The sequence below is a fragment of the Hippoglossus hippoglossus genome, chromosome 6 (genome assembly GCF_009819705.1).
Source record: "Hippoglossus hippoglossus isolate fHipHip1 chromosome 6, fHipHip1.pri, whole genome shotgun sequence".
NCBI classification, from domain to species: Eukaryota; Metazoa; Chordata; class Actinopteri; order Pleuronectiformes; family Pleuronectidae; genus Hippoglossus; species Hippoglossus hippoglossus.
This window is the reverse complement of record NC_047156.1, coordinates 959,714-983,994: the sequence shown is the minus strand read 5'-3', so window position 1 is coordinate 983,994 and position 24,281 is coordinate 959,714. Positions and strand designations below refer to the sequence as shown.

The 24,281-nt window shown below is 44.5% G+C and overlaps 3 protein-coding genes across 10 annotated transcripts in view; 1 reads left to right on the top strand and 2 right to left on the bottom strand.

Moving 5' to 3' along the window:
* Positions 1 to 12,414, bottom strand: part of immp2l (inner mitochondrial membrane peptidase subunit 2) — an 89,795-nt gene extending 77,381 nt beyond the window's left edge. For 2 of the 7 annotated variants that reach the window (XM_034589323.1, XM_034589324.1), the window contains exons 1-2: positions 11,844 to 12,414; positions 3,423 to 3,560 (exon numbers count right to left, since the gene is read on the bottom strand). In XM_034589323.1, coding sequence (XP_034445214.1) covers positions 3,423 to 3,557 — 135 coding nt within the window. In that variant the 5' untranslated portion in view covers positions 3,558 to 3,560; positions 11,844 to 12,414. Of the gene's footprint in view, positions 1 to 3,422; positions 3,561 to 5,619; positions 5,788 to 7,308; positions 7,664 to 11,609; positions 11,808 to 11,843 lie in introns of those variants that run through there. The other 5 variants (XM_034589322.1, XM_034589325.1, XM_034589319.1 and 2 more) reach the window with 4 other exon arrangements.
* Positions 12,415 to 16,827: 4,413 nt separating this feature from the next.
* On the top strand, positions 16,828 to 21,514 carry znf277 (zinc finger protein 277). 2 transcript variants are annotated; one of them, XM_034587506.1, is made up of 12 exons: positions 16,828 to 16,924; positions 17,564 to 17,765; positions 18,112 to 18,200; positions 18,527 to 18,609; positions 18,712 to 18,821; positions 19,084 to 19,194; positions 19,360 to 19,492; positions 19,732 to 19,802; positions 19,910 to 20,006; positions 20,290 to 20,332; positions 20,691 to 20,865; positions 21,014 to 21,514. In XM_034587506.1, exons 1-12 carry the CDS (start codon positions 16,897 to 16,899, stop codon positions 21,192 to 21,194), a joined length of 1,323 nt encoding a protein of 440 aa, XP_034443397.1. In that variant the 5' UTR covers positions 16,828 to 16,896; the 3' UTR covers positions 21,195 to 21,514. The 2 variants fall into 2 exon arrangements, with proteins under 2 accessions (XP_034443397.1, XP_034443398.1); XM_034587507.1 differs by having other exon boundaries at positions 16,829 to 16,924; positions 18,730 to 18,821.
* The window catches only part of LOC117763132 (kinesin-like protein KIN-14S), a 4,770-nt gene continuing 2,003 nt past the window's right edge, over positions 21,515 to 24,281 (bottom strand). The window contains exons 2-8 of the mRNA XM_034588040.1: positions 23,766 to 24,278; positions 23,477 to 23,619; positions 22,963 to 23,023; positions 22,399 to 22,607; positions 22,135 to 22,321; positions 21,876 to 21,971; positions 21,515 to 21,676 (exon numbers count right to left, since the gene is read on the bottom strand). Coding sequence (XP_034443931.1) covers positions 21,539 to 21,676; positions 21,876 to 21,971; positions 22,135 to 22,321; positions 22,399 to 22,607; positions 22,963 to 23,023; positions 23,477 to 23,619; positions 23,766 to 24,278 — 1,347 coding nt within the window. The 3' untranslated portion in view covers positions 21,515 to 21,538. The remainder of the gene's footprint in view (positions 21,677 to 21,875; positions 21,972 to 22,134; positions 22,322 to 22,398; positions 22,608 to 22,962; positions 23,024 to 23,476; positions 23,620 to 23,765; positions 24,279 to 24,281) is intronic.

The window sequence follows — 24,281 nt, the reverse complement described above, 5'->3', positions numbered from 1 at the left end:
CAGGCCATTTCACGCTCGCCCGGGTGACTGACACAATATCTCTCGTCTGTCGTCCCCCAAAATAAATATCCCAGTCAGGCTGCAAGGTTTCCAGTCAGAGCTGGATACTTCATCACGCTACAGTCCAGTTGGTCCACGACCGCTGCTGCCCCTGACTCTGACTCCAAATGCACAAGATGGCAGCTTTCATTTTGGCTTCATTTTTGGAAATGGGCAAGGATCGTACACAGCAGCAGGACACGGTAAGAGAAGCTGGTTGTGTTGTTGAGGAGGTGGAGGTGCAGCTCCTCATCCGACTCTCTTTACCTAACAAAGATTCCCTGGAATGACTCTTGTTTGTCCGACTGAAATCCAGCTGCCCCGCTCCGACCCAGCTGTGGGCGAGCGAGGCCCACATCAGTGAAGTGGAATTACAAACCCCATCACTGGATTACATGCATCATCGTTTCATGGCAACACGTAGTGAAAACAACCGGAGTGAAAAACCTGTGTTTTGGAACGATTACCATGTTCGTGGGAATCGTGACTGAAATTTAATGAGTGAATTTCTAATTTAAATGTCTCCTGTGAGACTAAAGTACTGTAAAAACTACTCAGTTACATTTGTCCGAATATGATTCTACGTTCAATCTCATGTAAACACTAGTGAACACAGTAGAGATAAAGTTACTGGTCATTTATTCACATGTTCGCAGAATTTTCCCGGTTTTTAAAATGTAAATGGAATGAGACGAACTGAATAAATGAAGATGTCTCATTGAGCTGTGAGTCGTTTTTGTAGACTGTAAATAAAGATGGACGCCATGACAGCTCCCGGAAGTGGAGCCAAAGCGTCTTGATTGCCCCCTGGTGGCTAACTGCAGTATGGGTCGTAAACCTCGGCCTCCTCCGTCTTAGAATTTAAATATGAAACTCAGCTGAGACAATGATCATCATCTATCACTGATCACATCAGACAACAGTTACCATGACGACACACACACAGATTTGATCAGACTAAATTTTAAATAATGTAAAAATCACAGTGACGATGATGAAGCTGGAATCACATCAGGTTTATTACTGCTGTATTATAACATGCATGTATTTTACTGAGTGTTAGACGTCATGACTTAATGTCAAATTAATCAAATTGTTAAATTAGTATCAGTAAGAAAACAAACTATAGACAAGAGTCGTGTTAAACTGTGCAGCTCTGACCACAGAGACACATTTGTCATGTTACAGAATCACTATCTGCAGCAAAAGCAATGAATCGTGGATCCAAATCTTCATGTTCTTCTTCCAAAGCTTGTCTCTGATATTCAGCGTCTGAAAACCCCACAACGCCACGCAGAGCTTTGTTTGTTTGACCCGTGAGGACGTCGTCTCTTCCTCACGCTCCACTGCCTCTGGGACTCCACAGCACAAAGGGCCAAGATGTGTGGTTTGATTTCATGAAGGCGACAGACGGAGCTCACAGTGAGCGGCAGTAATCAGTAGCACGCGATCTGTCTCCCAGACGGCATCAAGGGAACATTCTGACGTCTAGCAAAGAAGATAGCGTCCGGCAGCAGACGACTCCCTCCCACGCCCGGGGTCAACGTGTCTTCAACTTTTAATAACGGCAGCAGAGACGGGGGAGTAGAGCATCTTCAGCCCGACTCTGTGTGGCAGTGAATTAAAGGAAAGAATATAGTTCATATTCGTGTTGATGCTTTTAATAAGTTACTCAAATGTTCGGTGTAAACATCTCATCTAACAAACCTGTTTCCTGCTCTACAACAACCACCATTCGTTATTTGTTGTAAGATTTGATCAAATGTTCTCACAGGTCGTCCTCGTGACCCCGGCTACGCAAACACACAACACAAGCCGAAGAGCAACACACAGTTTTTAATATTCATGCTCATTAAAAATAGAGCAGATTGTTTTATGCATAATGCAACATGTCAGGGATAATGAGCTGCATGACAGGAGACCAGCTCGGTCAAAGCCCAACAGACACTTCTTCTGGTTTGTTCTTGTCTGCTCCTCAGAGGAGGAGAGAGCAGGAGGTTTTCTTATGGATGAGAGTAGAGGAAGTTGTGTTGCCTGCAGCACAGTTGTCTGTAACTACTGGTCAACACACTCAGCAGAAAGTGCTGAGTGTGTGGAGCAGGTGGGACACGGTTCATTAACCACCATCTGACCCCAGGACAGTTAGGATGCACCTGAGACAGAGGCCGATGCTCTGATTGGTTCAGAGACACACTGTCACCGTCCTGCACACGCGTGTTAATGTCCTTGTGTTGTCGAGCCACATACAACATGTGTGTAGATTATCACATGTGACTGTTCCAAACCAGCAGGACCTAGCAGCCAGTAGTGGTTGAGCAATCACCACACAGCTGAGCAGCTGACCAATCAGAGCAGACTGGGCATCATCAGGGGGCGGGTCTTAAATAGCTAAAACCAAGAGTTTGAGACAGAGGCTGAAAAGAGGAGCTGCAGCGCGGGACAGTCTGAGGAGAGTGATTCTGAACATGAAATCATTTCTCATTTAATACCAGGTGTCAATATAATCAGGTTAAAATCAGATCGAGATCTGGATTCAAGACACGTTGGAGTCCTGAGAAGATTCTCAGTCATCCAGGTCCTGGTATCTTCAGATGTTCAACAGCACATGTGTACAATTGGAAAAGTAGAACCACAAATAAGTCCAGTTGTCTTTGTACACATGTGCATTTCCTTAAGATCTGAATCTTTCGCCACCAACTGATTGTTCTCAGTTTGTGTGTCTGTTGTGCAGCCGCACAGCAGCGACCTCTTCCAGCCCAACAAGCCTCAGCTTCGGCTCTGCCCTCAGAGATATGATATGTTAAATATCTCAAAATGACTTGAGCCGTGTTATGATTCCTGAGCTTCGCCCAAGAGCATCGAGTCGAGTCCCTGTCGGCATCACAGCCATATAAATTCAGCTCGCCACGCTCAAGTGTAGGTGAGAGATGAAAGTCAAAGATTCAGTCGGACGTTCACAGCTGAAATGATTGGAACTGTTGAACTGGCAAAGTATATACATTTTAAATTCTAGTATCTATCATGCTCAAGCTGTTTAGAATTGAAAAATGCTCTGAACAATAACTTATATTGATTCTAATAATTCAATAAAAGGTCCAGCTTCAGAGCAGAGAGTGAGTGGGAGTGAGCCTCAGACTCTGCAGGTACATGGAGGCAAAGTCCAACAGCTGCAGGAGGATGAAGACGACTAATGGAAGAGACAGAAGGTCAGAGGGTCGCAGGAAGTTACCAACTCCTTCCTGTTCTTTTCCATATAAATGTTCAGGAAGTGAGAGAAATCCAAACAATGAGGAATCTCGGGAGCCGTTCATCTCATGTACTTTAAACAGGACAGATGCACCGAGCTCCGATTGGTGGATGTGGACCTTGTCGTAGTGTCTCACCTGCATCGACGCTCCCTCCACTCGAGCCACGTAGGCGAATCGATCGAGGACGGTGACTGTGACTGGAACGGCGACGAAGAGGCCGCTGACGAACGCCCGCACGTAGCGCCACCCCGCCGTCGCCTGCTGGGCCATCACCTGGACAGGACATGGGGAACACAGGAAACATCAGAGCCTTGACGACACGCAGGAAAGTGAACACGCTCAGGTTAGATTAGACTTTGTTTGATTAAACTTCATCGATCCCTGTGGGGAGAGCAGGTCGATGCAGCAGCAGGAGAGTAATAGAAAAGCACAGAGGAAGGAGATCACAGCTAACACAGGAAAAGACGAATATTACAGACGTGTGTGAAACAAGTGAAACACACGAGGAAGAATCAGACGAGCACTGCAGAACAAAACAATGACACCAACGACAAAGTGAAATCAACACTTTTCTTAAGGTAACTTGGATATTTTTTGAACTTTTCTTTCAATTGATATTACATCTTTCAACGTGTTACTACCATTTATTTCAATATTCTGGCTCAACCACAATCTTGCATCCCAAAATTGAAAAGATGCTTGTTGCTGCGTAGGTGTTTGTTCCGGTGACACATTGATAATAAACCTACACACAATTATCAGCAAGAAAGATAAAAGCATATCCACTTAATCTATCTGACAGAGAAGCTTCATATTATCTTCAGGTTTATGATACGTGAACAATAAGTGCGATTAAAAATGTATTTACTGACTGTTAATAAAGATGGATTACGATTTTCCATTTCCTCCCACCGGTCAAGGTTAAATACATATATTATATACACACACCATCAATAATAGTAAAATGAATCATATTCTGGGAATGTAAATCTTAAATCTCATAAAGTATTTGTGTATTGTTGTGACTGTACTGTAAAAATACATAATCTATGCACAGAGAGGCCTGTAACTGCAACATCCTTTTTAAATGTAATTACAACCTCACATATCATCCTAACACACGTGATGTTGGGGCTTTATCACAACATGCAGGAAAAGGAGCCTTCTGTCAACTCTGCACATTTGACAATGAAAACACACAACTCCTGTTCTCCCCAGACGCTTTTTCATCCACTTTGCTTTTCACGACGCGCTCCAGGAAGCGCAGACAGGCGTGAAATGACCGAGCAGCGGGCAGCAGCAGCAGCAGCAGCAGCCATGCACCGCTGCCTTCAGCTAACAGCTAACAGCCTCGTCTGGATGTTCACTGTCCTCACTCCGGAGATCTGCTGCAGCCATTACCTCCACATCTCAAGACTTCAAATGAAACATCATCAAAAGAGCAGTGTAGTCCCTCAGCACACTCCTCCTCCAGCCGCCAAGTGTCTGTGACCGCAGCGTGACCAGGAGAGCGTTTCGGGTGGGGGGGGGGTATGATCAGAGGCACATTTAGGTTTTTAAGACATGAAGCAGAGTCAGCAGGAGGTGGTGGGGAGGACGAGGGGGGGGGGGGGGGGGGTCACTACAGAGACTCAGGTCAGGTCAGAGAAGATGGAGGTTCTGGTTAAATGCAAAGGAACAAGTTGTTTCTCCATTAAACCAGACAAGCATCTTTTGTGTATGAATTAAATTTCAGGTTTGATTCTTAAAACACATAAAATCCAGTTCAACATATGAACTAATGTCTGTTCTTCAGCTGATTCCAAATGAAACGAGGAAACAGGAGAGTAACCAGAAGTAGGAAAGGCCGACATGTTGGAACCAGCTCAGATTCAACTCGTTAGATGATGAAATACTAATAATTCACTACAGATGAAATCAGCCTGAACAGATGACTCTGGTTCATTCAGTGTTTTCTTGTTGATCATTAAATTAAATGCAACGTGTTGACTCCAGGTTTCATCAGAACAAATAAACACCAGACTGATGTGAGCCTGAACGGTCTGAAAGTGAAAGAGCACAGTTCCTGGGGAGCTTTAGTGTTTATTTAAAGTACAACAGTGTGATACACACACAGACACACACACACACACACACACACACACACACACACACACACACACACACACACACACACACACACACACACACACACACACACACACACACACACACACACACACACACACACACACACACACAGGTGTACAGTGTGGAGTGTGTCCTCGCTGAACGTTACGTCCCATTAACCACAGGGATCTGCTTCTGTTGGGCTTTGTAAGACATCACTTACCCGCCATGTGCTGGAGGGAGGAAACTCCGGCGCCGCAGCAGAAAATCTATTCTACCATAACAATCCGTCCTGACGTGAACATATTGCCATTACACTTCCACACACGGCCACATAATTCCTCTCAGTGAACAAGTGTATCATCAGAGGAAGCGGGATGTGGAGCTTCCAGGTTTCCGCTCACTTCAGTGGTTCCTGCACCTCGCAGCCCCTCGGCACTCGTGTTGAAACCGCCTTGTTTCCTGTAGCTTTGTGTCGGCACATTCAAACCATGTGGCTGACACAGCAGGTCCCACATCAAAGTCACGCTGAAAGGAAGAAGGACTTTCTGCTCTTGTTCGCTAAATGTCCAGATCAGAACACACGGCACCTGCACACTACACTTTATTACTTGGGTTGGTTTTTAATTAAAAATTCATTTTACACAGCACAGTGCTGTCACAGACCTTTACTGCTGTCTGGATAACTTGCTTCTATGTCAAATTTTTGGGAATCACACAGACAATATTCTGTCGCTGCGACCAACAGCTATTATCAACGTCCTGTTTTAAATGAATCTACACTTTGTTCATTCTACAAATCACAACAGCACTGAACATCTCCCAGATATTTTCTGGAGGGGCTCCCGGCGGAGACAAAGTCCATTTTGTGTTGAATATTAATGAGGTGTTTGACCTTCCTGGTTAAAATTGGTTCAGTACATGTTGCGTTCACTGTCACAGAGTCTGCAGTGACTCTATCTCCCCAGTTCACATCTTGTTTAGTCATTGTTGAAGCTGTTTCTATGAGCAACCAAAGAGAAATGCAGATTTAGGAATCATTATTTCTAAGGCTTGACTTACAAAGTCAAATCTGTGTGGTTTTTTCTGTGTCTGTGTGATTGTGTCTGGCACGAGACGTCCTCGTCTTCCTTCTAGCGCTCAGACGGACTGGGCTGTTCCCAGCTGGTGAGACGGCCTGAAACCAGCCCAGCACCAGACCTGGTTCTATCACTCAAAACTGTGGGCAGAGATTCTGAAGGAAACGTTAGACGCCATCGAAGCTTTAATAACTCCTTCACTTCGTAGCCTCGCCAAAACAAAAGCCTAAATCTGACTTTGTTCTTCCATTTTGTTTGTGCCGAACATGAAGAGGAAGAGAAACTCTCTCCTATTGTGTCCAAACTCATTAATGCAAAAAAATGATATGGTCTTGATGGCAAACCTGAGGAAACGCATGAAGGGAATAAGAAGGAGGGATAATGAAGGGATGAAATGTTCCTCTGCTTCCTGGTGTTTAGTGATTGACTGACGCTCGCTGTTGCTTTTCTTTATGACGCGGTGACGACTCCACTCCAGCACATTGAAGTGAGTTCTGCTGGGGGAGCGCTCTTTATCAACTCTGCAGAAAAAGCATTCATATTGTCGACAGAGTGACAAACACGTGAATGCAGCTCATCTCTCTCAGCATTAGTATTCAAACCGAGGCTCGGTATACAGACGCAGCTCTGTAACAGGCTGTGGCATTGGACTCGACAGGTTATCATAAACAAACACTTATTGGAGGTTATGAGACTGCAGCAGGCGCAGGAATAAGAGCTCCAGCTCTTTAAAAGAGCAGAATGAAGGCAGGGGGGGGGCTCAGGATGACGAGGCCTCTTTATGTCTAAAAGCAGCGATCGGTCAGGGATTCAACAAACACAATTCCACTAACCGTTTGCAATTTATTCAGATGCGCCAGATACAGGCGGTATGAATATCTGTGGACCGAGAGCCACGCAGCAGACCCCAGGTCAGCCCATCAGTCACTATCAAGCAGAGACATTGTGGTCGGTTTTTGCTTCGATTGCTAGAATTGAATTTCTGGGTCTCTGGGCTAGACTCCATCTCAGCCGGTGACTAATGTTCGCGTTCCAAAGGTTTTCCAGACCGATAAATCCACAGGGGAGGATGCAGCAAAGCAGCAGCGACGCTGATTACAGCCGGCCGCTGAGAGATTTCCCCCAAACCGGCTCCACTTCTGCCTCGGCAGCAGTCCTGGGCTTTGCAGGGGCAGCAGAGCCCAATAAAAGCCCTGACCCACAAATAAGTTTGATGGAAACTTGGGAGAGTGACGGATGGAAACAGCTGCAATCAAGTGACTGCTGCCAGTTGGAATTAAGGTAGAGTTCTCGTACAAATGCTGCTATATGAGGTTTACCGAACGTGGCAGCGTAGTCCTCTAATCATTAAAGGAATAGTCTTAGAATCTGGGAGATGTGCAGAACCATTCTCTCTTCAAGCAGCCGCCAGTTAGCTTAGCTTAGCATGAAGCAGGGGAACTGTTCACCTAACTGAAGGAACATACCAGCACCTGCAAGCTCACTTATTAATATATCTAATAATAGAATATGTTTTTGTAGTAGATACTAAAACTTAATCTGCTGCTTTACAGGGGGTTGTGTTCCAGACTGATGCTCCATTTCAACCAGACTCATTTTTAATTCAAACTAGGGTCCAGCTGTTTTTGGAAATTACTTTTTAAATAATGAAACTATATATTTGTGAGCTGTTTTTAAAGATTTATGTTTTCAGTAGGAACCAGTGGGCTCGAGTAGGGAAGTTGCAAAGACTTCAGAACATGTCTCTGAACAAACACTGCAGAGGACCGTCTCGCGGTGTCCTTGAGCGGCAGGGACATACGAGAAGTTGCCTTCGGGTTCAGGAGGATTTAAGAGGCCTGAGCTGTGCAGCCTGTTCTGTAAATGTCACAGTATGACCAGAAACATAAAGTTCACCTCCACCTGCTTCCAAGAGTGCGACGTGGCCAGTGAAGTGGATTTTCCTTCTTCGTATCACGGAGACTTTTCCAGCAGATTAACCATGATTACCAGCAGGACAGTCGAGCGCGTTCAGACCAGAGTTCAGCTGCTTCCTCCTCTGCCTCATTATCCACACGAGGTCTGCAGCTCTCGTCAGTGTCTCTGCTCGTGTCACAAGCGACTTCCAGACAAACAAGTCAACTCTGAGCTCTTTGTGTCGCTCTGCCCGCCGCTCAACCCAAGCTCTAATTACAGATTCTCATTATCAATATGAGAGAGATGTTTCTTTTTTCCATTAGAAGGCCGGCAGCAGCAGATGGATTTTTCCTGATGAGCGCTTCATTAAGGACGGGGGCCGCCTGCAGATGGAGATCTGACGGCTCGCTGATGGGGCTCGAATGCACGAGGCTGAGAGGAACCGGGACACGGGAAGGCCCTCGTAGAAAAATCTATATACATGAAGGAACTGATGGCGTCCCCCTAGAGGCTGCAGTGTTTGTTACATCACACAAGATATACAGGTTATTTAGATATTATTTGATCCTTACGGACTTTGCACATCAAATCTGTGCAACAGATTTATCGTATTTGTATTTTAATCTGTCATTATTAATCTACTCGTTCCAAAACGTTGGCACAGGAGATAAAATGGAGAGGAGCAGTGAGGACGACAGCAGCAAATCAAACCTGCTCTGAAAACTGAAATAAGGAACTGCAGGGTCCGACTTTAACTGACACAACATGAGGGTGAATTCATTTACTTACATCTGAGACAATTTTGGATGAAAAATCCTGACTTGGTTTGAAATGACCTTTAGTTTGAATTCGTTTGTGGGATGTCAAAGGTCACTGTAAACATCAGGAACCATTTTGAACAGAGACCAGAGCAGGTCGTTTTCTGATTGTGGTCGTGGACAGAGTCCGACATCAGCACCAACAGAAAACCTCCTGGCTGAGTGTGGCCCTTGGTCTGACTTTGTCTGAGGCACTTTGTATGAAATAAGTCATTTGCTGGATAATCTCTTTAACCTCATCACCCAATATTTATTCATCTCCGAGCCGCGGCGTGCGATGCCGGCCATGACCGTGCTCGCTCAGCCAAAACTAAGGTGATTACTGGACGGGTGTCAGTGTTGACTGTAAGCTGGGGAGGATCCAGCCCCACTGCCTGGGACACAAATGGGATTTGTCTCTCATGCAGAACATTAGGCTTTCTAGGCCATGGAAGCAGAGACAGCGTAACAAAACCCCCGCTGCCGCTCACCTTGGAGGCCTAATGGGCAGTTTGGGCCCACAGTGATGATGTCATTAGCTCAGCAGCCGCTCGGGGACGGAGACCAGGCTGAGTCACGTGTCCAGTTCAAGTTCAACAAGTCAAACAGTCTAACTACATGTGGACTAAGACTATAAACCTGTCATTGGCTGCGTGTTTCACACAGCCTGCGTTTTCAAAATCTGATTCGCTGAAATGTTTGGATGATGTAATCTCACACAACCAATATCAGAGCCCAATCAAGTGATCAGTTGGCCGAGATGAGCTTTTTACAGACACACCATATCATTGTTCATCATTAAAACAGAATGGTACGGATCTTTGTGGTTATTGTATTGTAAAATACAACACAATTAGGAGTGGCACTCCTGATTGGTCCATTCAATTTAACGTTTGTACATATGGAAGCTTTTATTTTGCAGAATAAACAATGCAGAAAAGATGTTTGTTATCGGCAGAAACTAAACAAACAAACCCCAGCATTCTCCCGCCAGAGCAGAACTGGAAGCAGCCAAGAAGATGTCAGCGAAGTGAGTCTGAGCAAAGACAGAGATTTGTCACCAGCCATGAAAGTGAGAGCCACAAAGGCTGCACTCAGAAATACATCTCAAGGAAACAGAGGACGAGCTGTTTCACTGAGTTTGATATTAACAACGTTTTCTTCCAGAGCCCTGCAGCCTCCTTCCTGCTGAGGTCAGTTAGGAGCTGAACACGAGAGGTTAACAGGTTCACACACTGCAACACACAGCAACACACACTGCTACACAGGTCAACACACACTGCAACACACAGCAACACACACTGCTACACAGGTTAACACACAGCAACACACAGCAACACACACTGCTACACAGGCTCACACATAACAACACACTGCTAAACGGGTTAACACAATCCAACAGTTTACAACAAAGTAAAACCTCTTTACTGCAACACAACAACATACCACAATTATCTTTCAATCGCTTGTTTACTCAGACGATCGTGAAGTTCAGGAGATGGTTTTAAATGACTTGGTTTTTTCATTGAACAGTTTAGAACCAAAACACATGAATCTCACAGGGACAGAACAAATATCTAAATCTTCACATGATAAATAACTTCAGAACGAAACCACTGTTTGTTTAACACTGTTGTTGTATCGGTGAAATACTTAATTTAATTGGGCCGTGCCCAGATAGAAAACCACATTGACTAAAGGTTCATTTTCCATTTATCTGATTAATCAAAAAAGTGGACTTTTAAAGGGAAAAGTGAAAATATACAAAAATAAAATCATTCATTATAATGTTGACATTTTAAGAGATAGTACTTAATTTTATTGTAATTGTTTAAAATTTTATGAGAATAACGTTGTAATATAACGAAAATTGTTACAATAACAATAATGTTACGAGAAAAAAGTTATATTACAATAGTAATAACTTCGTACTATCACCAATATAAAGTTTCTCTTTAAATCCTTATTGTGGTTATAAGATAAAATATAATATTCCTCCTGCTCTGCTTACATCTGATTCACGTGTGTATTAGTTTGTCACAGTTAAAAACGCGACATTCATTATTATCTATCATGAATAAACAAGCAGCGAGTCCAACATGTGATTCAGAGGTTGTCAGTCATTTGTCTGTTGATCAGCTGATCGATTCATATTCGATGATCACGTGTGATGTAATACTGATGAGAGACTCTGAGTAAATGTACTTGATTACTTTCTGTACTCGATTACTTTCGGTACTCGATTACTTTCTGTACTCGATTACTTTCTGTACTTGATTACTTTCTGTACTCGATTACTTTCTGTACTTGATTACTTTCTGTACTCGATTACTTTCTGTACTCGATTACTTTCTGTACTTGATTACTTTCTGCACTTGATTACTTTCTGCACTTGATTACTTTCGGTACTTGATTACTTTCTGCACTTGATTACTTTCTACCTCAGTCTCCTTTAAAGCTGCTGCTCTCTGAGCGGTGTGCTAGCTGCTAGCCGCTAAAGCTAACCGCAGGAGACACGTTTCAAACCGAGTCGTTTGCACAACGAGCTTCCGGTACCGGATGTTACCGGACACACGCGGCGGAGGAGCGGGAGAAGCTGCCGGTTCAACTCCCAACTTTACCGGTGACCCTGAAGCTAAAGCTACTGAAGCTAACACACAGAACACACAACCTACCGGCAACGTGTGCTCCCACTTCCTGTTGTTGTGCTACGTCACGTGTCGCCCCCCGGGTCCTAAAGCCTACTCCGATAATCTAATCCAAGAAAAAAGTAAATTTACAGAAATAAAGTTTACAAGAAAAAAGTTATACATTTCCAAGGATACAATTATTGTTGAACAAGAAAAAGTCAGAAGTTTACAAATATACATAATTTTACAAATATACAGTGATCATATTACAATAAATCATAAATGTATGAGTGTAGAGTTGTAAAATTACGAGCAAAATGTCAAATTTACAAGGATGAAGTCGTAATATTACAAGAAAAAAGTTATTAAGTTATATTAATAATAATAATAGTCATAATATTAAACTATCATAAGTAACAGGAAGGCCACTTAAAGGGAAAATAATATCTGAGATTTCACAAATAAGGGGTAAATTACCAAAAAGGCTCATATTTCCATATGTTTCCTCTTTGCAGAGTCAAACCATCAATGAATGTATCCAGCTCAGTGTTGATGTATTTCCAGGTCAAGTCATCGTAACAGAACTAGAGCAGATCCAAAAGCATTTAAACCTAATATATAGAACATGAAAGATATTTTATAAACATAAAATGTGAACAAGGATACACATCTTTTCTGCATTTTAGAATAAATGTTTCATATTGGCTTGTATCAGCAAACGTATACATAAACACATATCTCTGTGAAAGGCTCATATCAGCTGATCTTTGTAGATAAATGTACCTCGGATGAAGCAGTGAAGTCATAAAGTAACGAGACAGCGACGACACGGTGTTAGTTTGAGTGTTCACACAGGATTTGATGAGCAGGGTCGGCCTCATCCTTCAAGAATCACTCGTAGGAGCCTTGAGGACGTTCGAGTTATCTTCTAATTTCACACTGAAGTCTTTACTCTCACATTTCAGTCATGGAGTCGGGGCTTCTCTCATTCACGCAGACGTTCAAGGACACAGAGCTGTTAATGGACACGTTCAGTTGTGGGCGCTGTGGGGACTGAATGTGTGATCTCTCAGTTACAAATCAGAACAGTGTCTGCAGCCGTCCGGCTGCTCATCACACAGCTCCGAATCCAGATCCGAATCCGGCTCTGAATCCAGATCTGAGTCCAGATCTGAATCCAGCTCTGAGTCCAGATCCGAATCCGGCTCTGAATCCAGATCTGAGTCCATCACACAGCTCTGAATCCAGCTCTGAATCCAGATCTGAGTCCATCACACAGCTCTGAATCCAGATCTGAATCCAGCTCCAGCTCTGAGTCCAGATCTGAATCCAGCTCTGAGTCCAGATCTGAGTCCAGCTCCGTATCTCTGATCCATGATTCTTTTTACTCTTTTCAGTGTAATAAAAAAAGGTCGTCAGAAAGATATTAAAAATGTGTTGAATACGAAGGACAACATTTTTTTGTGTAAATAAATATGTGTAGAAATACAGAAATAGTAATTTCATTTACATTCATGTCTGTAGTAATTATTCATTTCTATAGTTATTTATGATTTATAACTATGACATGTTTTTTGCTTCATAGTTAACAACCAATCAAATGTCAATTTAATTATTATTATGGTCTGTAGGATCCTTATTAGTGACACAACATGTCAGGTGACTTAAAGCAAAGAGTTCATTATTCAGCAGAATGACACAGTGTCTCTGGAACCGATTATTCTTTATTAGCAGAAGAAAAGCTTTGTCAGAAACAGTTCCTGCCTGAGAGAAGACGAGCGGCAGAATTAGAGATGAAGGAAAAGTGCAGTTAGAAGCTGGAACTCGAACCAATCCGGGCTTTGAAGGAGGTGTCGCTCTTTTATGATAAGACGTCTGGACTCTACTTCAGGGCTTAATTAAAAGTGGAATGTGGAAACCATTATCAGAGCTGCAGCCCGCGGCCGTCACACCAGCGTTTCCAGTTCGTGATGTTCGCTGAGGAGAGGTTGTATAACATTACTGATGAGGACCAGACACAGGAAACATTTCTGGTTAAAAGCTCAATATTCAATATTGAATTCTACTAAAACGTCTGCTACTGTTCAAAGTGGATTTATAAAACATTTACATCTGTCGAACAAAGTGGTGCACGAGCCGAGCTAATGAGATATCAAACATGTTGTTTAACCTTCAAACACGGGTCCCATGTCCCCCCCCCCCGATTTGAACTATTGTTACGTTTTATTGTTAGGCGCCTTCTAGTGGTCATATTAATTATAACAGGATGGGTCGACAAATCGCGGCTGTTTTAATCCACTGTTTGTTTCCTGTGTGAATCCGACTTTCAGCACTTTGATTGTTTTTGTGGATGTTTTTCATGTCCGTGGTCATTTTTACTGTCTCACAGTAGTTTTGAAGCTTTTGAGGATGACGTGTCTCTTTGTGGTTGTTTTTGACTCTGTGTGTTTTGTGTGTGTGTGTCTTTGTGGGGATTCTGAATCCCTGTGTGTCCGTCTGTAGTTGTTTTGTGGTTGTTTGTGTGTCTTTTAGTGGAGTTTGCAGGTTAAGCTGAGGGTCCCATGAGTCCACGTGGCTCTGAACAATTAATATATTTGATCACAAGAGGACAAATAAGAGTTGATGTGTCTGAGACTTAAATCCAGAACGAGATATGTGATGGACGACTCGTCTCCAGTCATGAGCAGAATATTCATTCAGTCTGTGAGGTTCAATCGACTCTGCAGCTTCGGGACATTTTGTCCTTTTCTCTATTATTCCACGTGTCTCTGCAGCCACTGCTTCACAGCTGCAGTGTGGGTTTGTTACATCCATGTTAGTGAGGTCCACTGTGAGATGTGGGCAGTGAGGACATGTTGGCTGGTCCTATCTTTGGGGAATGCTGTGGAATGTATTATGTCAGTGAGGGTCCTCACAAAGACAGAAGTACTGATGTGTGTGTGTCCACATCATCAACACTGAACGAGAGACGGACAGAGAGAGAGAGAGCAGAAGAATAAGAGCCCTCTTGGCTGCTGGCTGACACTGACCCATGTGGGCGACTCTGCCCACATAATGACATCTTTTGAGGTTCTCCAGCTCCGAACAAGAGAAGCACTGGTGCTGAGCACACCGTTGCTATGCAACAGTTCGTCGCCAGCAGCATCCAGGTTGGACCTGAGTGGAGAGCGGCAGTCAGAGCGGAGGAGGAGGTAGTCTGAACATGTTGTTTTGAAAAGCTGGAGTTTCTGCAGCGTCCTGGTGGGAGCGCTGCCAGTGGATCAGATTATTTGAAAGCTTAATGGAGAGAAGTGGGTCACAGCGAAGTACAGGAGAAACCAAAAGAAGATCAGGAAACTACAGAGCAGCTGCACACCAACCCAACTGACACTAATCTGAAGTGTGTGACGGATCAGACTGGACATCAGACAGCAACAGTGGAATCTGTGAGAAGTAGATGGCCGTGTTTCTCCTCTTAAACACAACACACAATCATAGTTTTACACTTTGGTTCAGAGGAATAACGTTTTTATTTTTCTAGTATAAAAGACCAAAGGTCACCTGAACTTGAACTGGTCAAATCGTCTTCACTGGGTTTTGTTCATACTATCAGGAGATAAAACAACTTTTGTTCACATTCATGTTTTTGTGGCTTTGGTTCATAGACTGAATAAAGATGAACGACCAAAAAAGAATGTGAAATACAAGAGAAGTATGAAATAACAAAGACTAACAAAAATATATAAACAATAAATAATTAAATTCGATGGTTTTATGAAGACATTACAGCTGAGTGCCATTCTTTCCATATGCATGATGGGAAATGTCAGATCCATTGTTTTTGGAGTTGTTTCCTGCATCAGATTTCACTATTTTATTTAAATGAATTTGTATGATGTTCATCTTCATTGTACTTTGAAAACAAGTGTTTGTGCTGATGTAAATCAGCCTGTTAGAGGATTGTAAACTCCAGATGAAACAGGACCCACTGAGATGCAGCTGTAATATTCAGAGAGCGGCCAGGCTTGTTGGTTTTCTTGTTGTGGGATCGGCTGCAGTTTGATGTGAGGAACATTCTCAGTAGCATGTGTAACACACAGCTCTGTTTATGTGGGTTGGTGCTGGAGAGAAAAACATTTCTCTGAAACCTGATGTGGCTCATGTGGGAGTTTTGGACCATATCAGGAATCCACATCAGAAGTTGGCGGCGGTGTCTGTCTGCGGCTGCCTTCCCCCCCATCTCTCCAGGGTTTAATTAGAGCTGCTGAGCTCCGTGTGAATAATGCAGCACCTGAACACACCTGAACAGGCTGCTGGAGCAGAACCCAACCACTGCAGGGAGAGGCCCGAGAGAGCACCACCTCCACAGGGAGGAGGAGGAGGAGGAGGAGGAGGAGGAGGAGGAGGAATAACTTCAGTGGATTTAAAGGTTTTCATGTCATTTTAATCCAAACACAAACAGAGTGAACTGGATCATCTCTGATAAACATGTAAAACTGTATTTTCTACAACAACAACTCTTTTATTTTTCTTCTTTCTCAGTGTATCTTTGTTAATTTATTCATTTTAATAATTCACTATTTTATTACTGGTGTAATAGATCTTTTATATGAGTAGAAGTATCTAAATCTAATAATACTCCATTACAAATAAAACCCATAAAGCATCACATGTAACAGTTTTCATCCTGCAGTATCATTATTATTATCATCATTATATTATTATTAGTATTATATCTATCTATATCTCTCTATCTCTCTATCCATCTATCTATCTATCTATCTATCTATCTCTCTCTCTATCTATCTATCTATCTGTCTATCTATCTTATTATTAGTTGACAGTTGCAATCCTATCATTTTATTAAATATGTTATATTTATCATTTCTTTTCATTGTGGTAAAATAAAAGAAGCTGTCTGACATTTTAGTGGAACAACTGAGCCTGAGCTGATGCGCCACCTAGTGGTCTTTTTGTTGAAGTAATGAGGTTGGTTTCACAGACCCTGAACGCACCACGGCGGGAGCTGCATTTTACGGGGAGATGGTGAAAGCAGCACAAACATTTCCTCGGCCTCTGATTGGCCAGTTAGTTGCTGTTTTGATCACATGACACAAAGATGGCTGCCAGTGACAGGAGGGAAGCTGGTGAGTTGAAGGATTCAGTGAATTTAATCCAGAAGTTTAATGATCAGAGCTAATTTTTATTTCTTAATAAAACCTCTGCGTCATTTTGAACCGTCACTCCGCCGAAAAACAGCCGAAAACCCCGGGAACAGACTCAGGTCTTCACCGGCTAGCTGCTAGCTGCTAGCTGCTGAGCTAGCAGCTAGCAGCTAGCTCAGCAGCTGACATGTGTCCGTGTTTCACAGTTTAACACGTTTTGAAAGATGAACTCTGATTGGCAGCGAACTACCAGCTGCTCACTACGGACACGAAACCACCACTCCACGTGTCCCAGTTTAAACTGGAGTCACAAACAAGCCGAGTTTCTTCTGTTAAACTTCTGGTGAACTTCATGTTCCTGCTGAAGAAAGTGTTTAATACTAATGATGCTTCACAGCCACAAGAATAACACGTGCATGTGATGTGTATGTGAATATGAAGACATTAAACCAGGTAGTAGTTTGATTCTATTGTTGTTTCAGTTCTTAGAGGAGACGGGGGTTTGTCAGATGTTTGATCCTGACAGAAGAAGAATTGAGGCTTTAATAGAATAATAAACCTGACTCAGTTTTTTATGAACGAACGCATGTTGTGACACATTGAGTTGTCTCCCTCCCTCAGGTCAGGACAGTATCCTAGAGCCGCTGTGTTTCCCAGAGCAGCAGGCGGTGGACGCCCTGCAGCGCCTGCACCCGGAGCCGCTGCTGTGCCTGTCCTGCTCCGAGTCGACCCCCCTGCTGCACAAGGACCTGCTCCTCAAACACCTGCTGCTGCAGCACAAGGTCGTCATTGCTGACGTCAAACTCATCGCAGACCTCTCGAAGTAAGAGCTCTAAACAGGATCTGTGTCTGTCAACGTTAAAACTGTTATTTGCACATTTCAGCAACAACTTATTTTGCTGTAAACAAACAGAAAGGGACTGACATTTAATGTAATCAGCTCTAAAAGGGGAAGACAAGAGTCTGGTAACATCACACATTATTCAAGGAGACGTCTCACTCATAAGTCTTGTAAGACTTTGGTTGTTTTAGGGAGACAAAGGTGGAAACGTGAGCGAGAGAGAAAAAGCTAAATAAAACTAAAACCCAGTGAGGTTCCTCTTGTACGAGTCAGTAGAGACGTTTTGCTTCATGCTGCTGACTCTGACTCGGCTCCTCTCCTCTGTCAGGTACCTGTTGTACTGGAAAGGCCGATTCCTGGAGCAGCCGATCACAGATTTCTGCAGCGTAATCAAAACAAACTCCACCGGTCCAGTCGGTGAGTTCTCCGGTTTGTTGAATTTCACCGAGCTGCTTCTGAAGTGACGTGCGGCCATTTACACACACGGGTGGATCCTGTCCACCGCGGTGCACAGAGGGTGGACGGGTCGGACCACAGATTCCATGAGATCACTCTGTGATCCAACCTCCAGTGACATTTACCATCTTCAGATAAACACAATGTTTTTGATTTGGATGCAACATTAGCTTGAAATTCTTCACTTAAATCATTCATATTCACAGAGACTGATACACACCAAATTAATTTGGAATTTAATTGAAACGTTGTCTTCAAACGACTCTGAAAACTATTTGTTCTTCCAGAGAAACAAGAGAACTACTTCCTGCTGTGTGACATTCTTCCAGAAGATCGACTCCTCCGAGAGAAGCTCCAACAGAAACGACTGGTGAGTCCAACAAATCTGATTTCTGTGGATAAACACACACTTCCTGTACTCACTGTTTGGTTGTGGAGGAGGAATTCTTCTTCTTCTGTGGTGTTTCCTCAGTGTGGTTTCTCTTGGCAGGAGGAGGTGCTGGAGCAGCAGCAGCAGGAGAGAGACGACGGCAGCTTCCAGCGTCTCTGCATGTTCTGCAGCGACGTGTTCGCTGGAAACAGGTTCTTCACATGATGCTTTAAATCAACACACCTCCTGTTGGAATATGAACCAGAAATAAAAATGTGACATGAAATATAACGGTTATATTTCAGGATTAACTCTGAAAATCAGGGAAAAGAAATCCAGAATCTTCTTTTTCCATCAGAGCAGAACCGATGTTTCTCTGCGACTCTCAAGCGCATGAATATGTTAAAATAATCAAGTAATAGATATTTTAAATCAATATACGGTCAGTTTATAACCAAACGCCATCATTTCCAGGTCATCTCTGCTGAACCACATGGCCCGAGAACATTCCTTCAGCATCGGACTCCCGGACAACATCGTGTTCTGCAACGAGTTCCTGGACACACTGCAGAGCAAACTGGACAAGTAAGACGTGACGCAGACACGTTCAAATGTGTTTGATTATTGATTCATCGTTGATCTATTAAATATCAGAAACTGATCACATTCATTAATAAGAGCTGATGCTTTGCAGATGTCAGTTCACTGTGTGAAGTTTAGAACATATTGTGTTTTCTTTCCTCTGGTCAGTCTGCAGTGTTTGTACTGTGAGAAGACGTTCAGAGATAAAACCACGTTGAAAGATCACATGAGGAAGAAAGCTCATCGTCGCATCAACGCCAACAACAGCGAGTACGACCGCTTCTACATCATCAACTACCTGGTAAATGAAGTCTGAGGCTTGTGAAATCAAGTGTATAATCGTCTTCCCTCTGTAAAACTCAGTCTGTGGCAGTTTGTTGTTTCTTCCTGTAGCTTCAATCAGACACATCTTCAATCATCACAAAGCTACAGACACATTCTTACTTGATCAGTGTCAGTTATTAGTTGTTGATCAACTAATCAAGTGATTGTTTCAGCACCAGATATATTCTGAACTTCGAATGTTCCCTCTGGTGTCAGGAGCTGGGGAAGACGTGGGAGGAGGTGCAGAGCGAGGACGACCGCGAACTGGTCGACAACGATGATGACGAGTGAGTATCGCCAGCAGGAGGCAGAGTTAGAACACGTAGAAAAGAAAGAGGAGGAGATTCAGAGGAGAAGTGCGACACACTTAAATCTGTGTCTGTGTCGTCCTCAGTGATTGGTCGGACTGGCAGGCTCATCCAGTGTCGGCGGTGTGTCTGTTCTGTGATTATCAGTCGGAGACGATGGAGCAGATCTACACTCACATGAAGGTAAATCAGCAGGAACTGAAACACCTGCAGAACTGATGAGGACCGCTCTGCTCAGCGGTCACTGACGTGTCCAGGACTTAAATATGTGTAAATGTTATGAACCAGGTCTTAATTCTGTTAACGACTTTGTGTGTCGCACTTTAAAAGGAAACTGAGTCCTTGGTTTGTTTTGTTATAAGAATCTCAAATCCTCTCCTCTGTCTTGATTTTATTTTCTGTTGTGTGATGAGCTTTACAACCTCTGAAGCTTTGTGGGGTTTTGTTATTGTGTCGTTTACTTCAGGACGCTCACGACTTCGATCTTCATAAGCTGAGGACAGAACTCAGTGAGTAAAACATCAGCAACCTCCAGAATCTGCATCATCATCGTCCTGCAACATCTTTCTCTTCAGTCAGTTAAACAGATTATACAACTGTTTGTTCTTCTACACAAGAGAAGCAACAACAGTCAGTTTGTTGTCAGGAAAGAAGCAGGACACGGAATTCTTCAGTCCCTAAATTACAATGTGAAACCAAAACTAACCAGATCCAATGAAACGAAACACAAACACGTGAAGCTTCAGACTCGGATCAGAAAACGAGTCTTGATTCAGATTCACTGATGATGCAGATTAAAATGCAGACGTTTGAATATTGATGTAACGCTCGCTCTGTGTTGACCTCTCGCTGTGCGTCTCTCCTCAGACCTCCGGTTCTATCAGCAGGTCAAACTGGTGAACTTCATCCGGCGGCAGATCCACCAGAGCCGCTGCTACGGCTGCGAGGAGAGGTTCCTCTCCAGAGCCGACGTGCTGCGTCACATCGCGGCTGAAGGTCACGTGATGAAGCTGCCAGATGTGTCCACCTGGGACCAGCCGCAGTACGTCCAACATTATTTCATGTCTTTATGGTTCAGTTGTTTCCCAGTGGGGGGAAGCTGGTGGAGGGCTTGTTGATCAATGTGATCACTGCTCCTTCATCCTTATAAACTCACGGGAGTTAAAGTCTCTGTCTCATTCTCTCCTCAGGTATTACTTCCCCACGTATGAGAACGACGCCCTCTTGTGTACGTTATCTGACAGTGACGACGCTGAAAGTGATGAGACGAATCACAGCGAGGACGTCCCGGTGATCGCAGAGGACGTGTCCAACCTCCGAGCCCTGAGACAGACCAGCGTCCTCAACCAGCTGCTGAAGAAAAGAAGCTAGGACGACGGACAGACAGCGGAGTGAGGACGTCTTCCTCTTTTCTTCTGGACACTTCTTCACTTGCACTTTGTGAAAGGCACAACTGACCCGATGCAGCCTGAACGTGCACTTTAAGACTTCACTTGCCACAAATTTACATTCAGTCAATAAAGAGGATGATCATCATAAGGATTGATAAGTAACTTTATTACTTTCAGTACAAATAGTTTCCAATTCTGAGACCAGGTGGAACCAGGAAGTTTGTCTGTTTACAAACGTAAATTCAGAACCAAACTAAAAGAGATGAATATGAATCTGTGTAATAAACAGTGAGGTTGAAACCTGGTCCAGGGTCAGTTTGTCTTCTACTGGTTCTTCGCTGGTGCGATGTTCTGCTTCGCTTTACCGAGCGCAACCTGTCGGATGGTGGAGCCGAACTGCAGCGTGCTGAGCGTCTCCGCCGCGTCCTTCATGTCGGGACTGACGTTGACGAACACGCAGCACTGCGGAGGAACCACACACACACACACACACACACACACAGACACACAGACACACACACACACACACACACACACACACACACACACACACACACACACACACACACACACACACACACTGAGCGGAGAAGCTGGGGGATATTAGCACTTTATGAAATATGAGCTGGTACTAAACAACCTGGTAGAATGTGTTGTGTACCTTGGCGTCCCCGCTGAGGCAGGGCTGCAGGAGGTGGGTGAGCTTAGAGTTCCTGAACGGGACGTGGAGGGCGTTACACTTCAGAGCGCTGAACACCTGAGGGAGAAATAACAAGATGTTCATGCTCCTCAGGGGCGTCAGGCCCGAGGACAGCAGACATGTGGCCTGGAGGAAGTGAGGATGGCTCTACTTCCTGACACTAGTGATTGATTTTGATTTCCAGTATCAGACCAGGTGAGATCCCAGTGTGTCGCTCTACCTGTCCCAGTGCCGTCAGCGACTTGTTGATGGCGGCGGCCTCCACCAGCCTCTGACCCTCAGCTTCAGTCTTCGAGATTCGCTCGGAACCGGCGAGGTCGCACAGGGTCAGCGTGCCGCCAGACGTCAGACCCGAGACCTCGTCTGAACCCTCCACCTCCAGCGCCACCACCAGGTGAGAGCGAGAACTGAAGAGGAGGAAGAGTGACAACAGATAAAACTTATGAAACTGATTCCATGTTGGTCCAAAGTGGATCTGCAGAACCTCTGAGTGTTCATCTTGGTGGAGGCGATCTTCCTGTTCTTCTCGCCCGTCTCCATGACGCTGAGGATGTCTGCCTCGGTCCGGACCTGGATCTGAGTGAGTCCCGGGACCGACACCGACTTCCCTCGGACTCGAATGTCAAGAGCGGCGCCGTCGCTTTTGGTCAAAAGGTCGTTCAAAGTGTCGTTGTAAATCTCCAGCATGGAAATCTGAAAAAGAATTAGACGGCTCTGTACGTAAAGTTATTTGACCACACACACTGTGGTATTCCCCCCCCCCCCGTGCTTTATGGTCTCTAAATGATCATAATTCACTAAATGAACATCAGCTGTTTGAAGAAGACTTGAAACTAGAGACATGAACTCCTTGATGTTTATAAAGTGAGAAGTAGTCTCATTTTCTAGAGACTTCTATAGAAACTACCAGAGGAGTCGCCCCCTGCTGGTCAGTACACAGAAGACAGGTTTTAGACACGTCTGCCCGGCTTCACTTTCTGGAGTGTCGATTCTACGATATTAATTTCTTCATGAAAAGAGACTTTTTTCATGTTGATTAATTTATTACCTTCAGACTGTAGGAGACCTTTTCTTTTTCTGCACAAATGCGAAGCAGCTCTTGTATGGACCTGAGAGAGAGAGAGAGAGAGAGAGAGAGAGAGAGACACACACACACACACACACACACACACACACACACACACACACACACACACACACACACACACACACACACACACACACACACACACACACACACACACACACACACACACACACGTGTTGTTTGTCAGGAAACTGGATCTGTGTGTAAACTGACTCCTCATGTCGTATTGATGAACCTCTGTCAGGTCACATGTGTCACAATGAGACAATTAGTCTCATTTGGATCCTGAGTGAGAAATTAAACCCCCGACGTGTTTGTTCTATGAAACAGCTGAAAGAATCTGACTTTAAATATTTAATCTCCTAATATCTTCGAGGGACGGAACAGATTTCAACCACATTTTATACCAGGGCCACGTTCCATTCAGCTGCTTCTGTTCTTTGAATCCTTTTCCACTCATCCCCTCGTGTCTGACCTGATGTTGACTCCAGGGTTTTCCTTGCCCCCCATCATGGTGAAGGTCTTCCCTGATCCGGTTTGTCCATAGGCCAGAATGCAGACGTTATATCCGTCCACGCAGGACGTGATCACCGGCAGAGTTCCTGCAAACACCTCCTGCTGCAGACGAGAAGCAACGAGAAGAAGAAGAAGATGGATGAACGTCACATCAACATCCTGAACAGTTACAACCTGTCAGCAGGATGGATGAAGGAAGAACAAGCGACATCTGTGATGTTGTGTTCTGATGACCACAGGTTTGATACCTGCGAGCTGCTCTGAGAATAGACTTTGTCAAACTGGAACTTCTTCCTGCTTCCTTTCTGAACGACCACCACTTCCTGCTCGTCCGTTCTCTCCACGCAGGAGCTGGAGGCGGAGCTTCTCCTGCAGCGACAGAACACCCGGATGTTTCCCTGCAGCTCCAGCAGCTTGTTGTAAAGGCTCCTCCTCTCCACCGCCTCCCTCCTGTAGAGCGACCGCAGCTCCTCCACCTCCCCGGCCGACTCCTGCTCCACCTGGGCCAACTTCCCCGTGGCGCCCTTCAGCTGCTCCAGCCGGTTCCTCATGTCGTCCATCGCCTGATGAACCGTGGAGCCGAGCTGCTTGTTGGAGATGTTGAGCTCACGTGTCACGCGGCTCAGCCGCCGGAGTTGGTCTGGGTCCACAGCAGGTTTGGTGACTGGTCTGGTGGGGGGGACAGCAGGAGCGTGAGGGTTCAGGAGAGATCTGATCCTCTCTCGGGCCTCCTGCCGGTCGGCCTCCTGCTCAGCCAGCTTCTG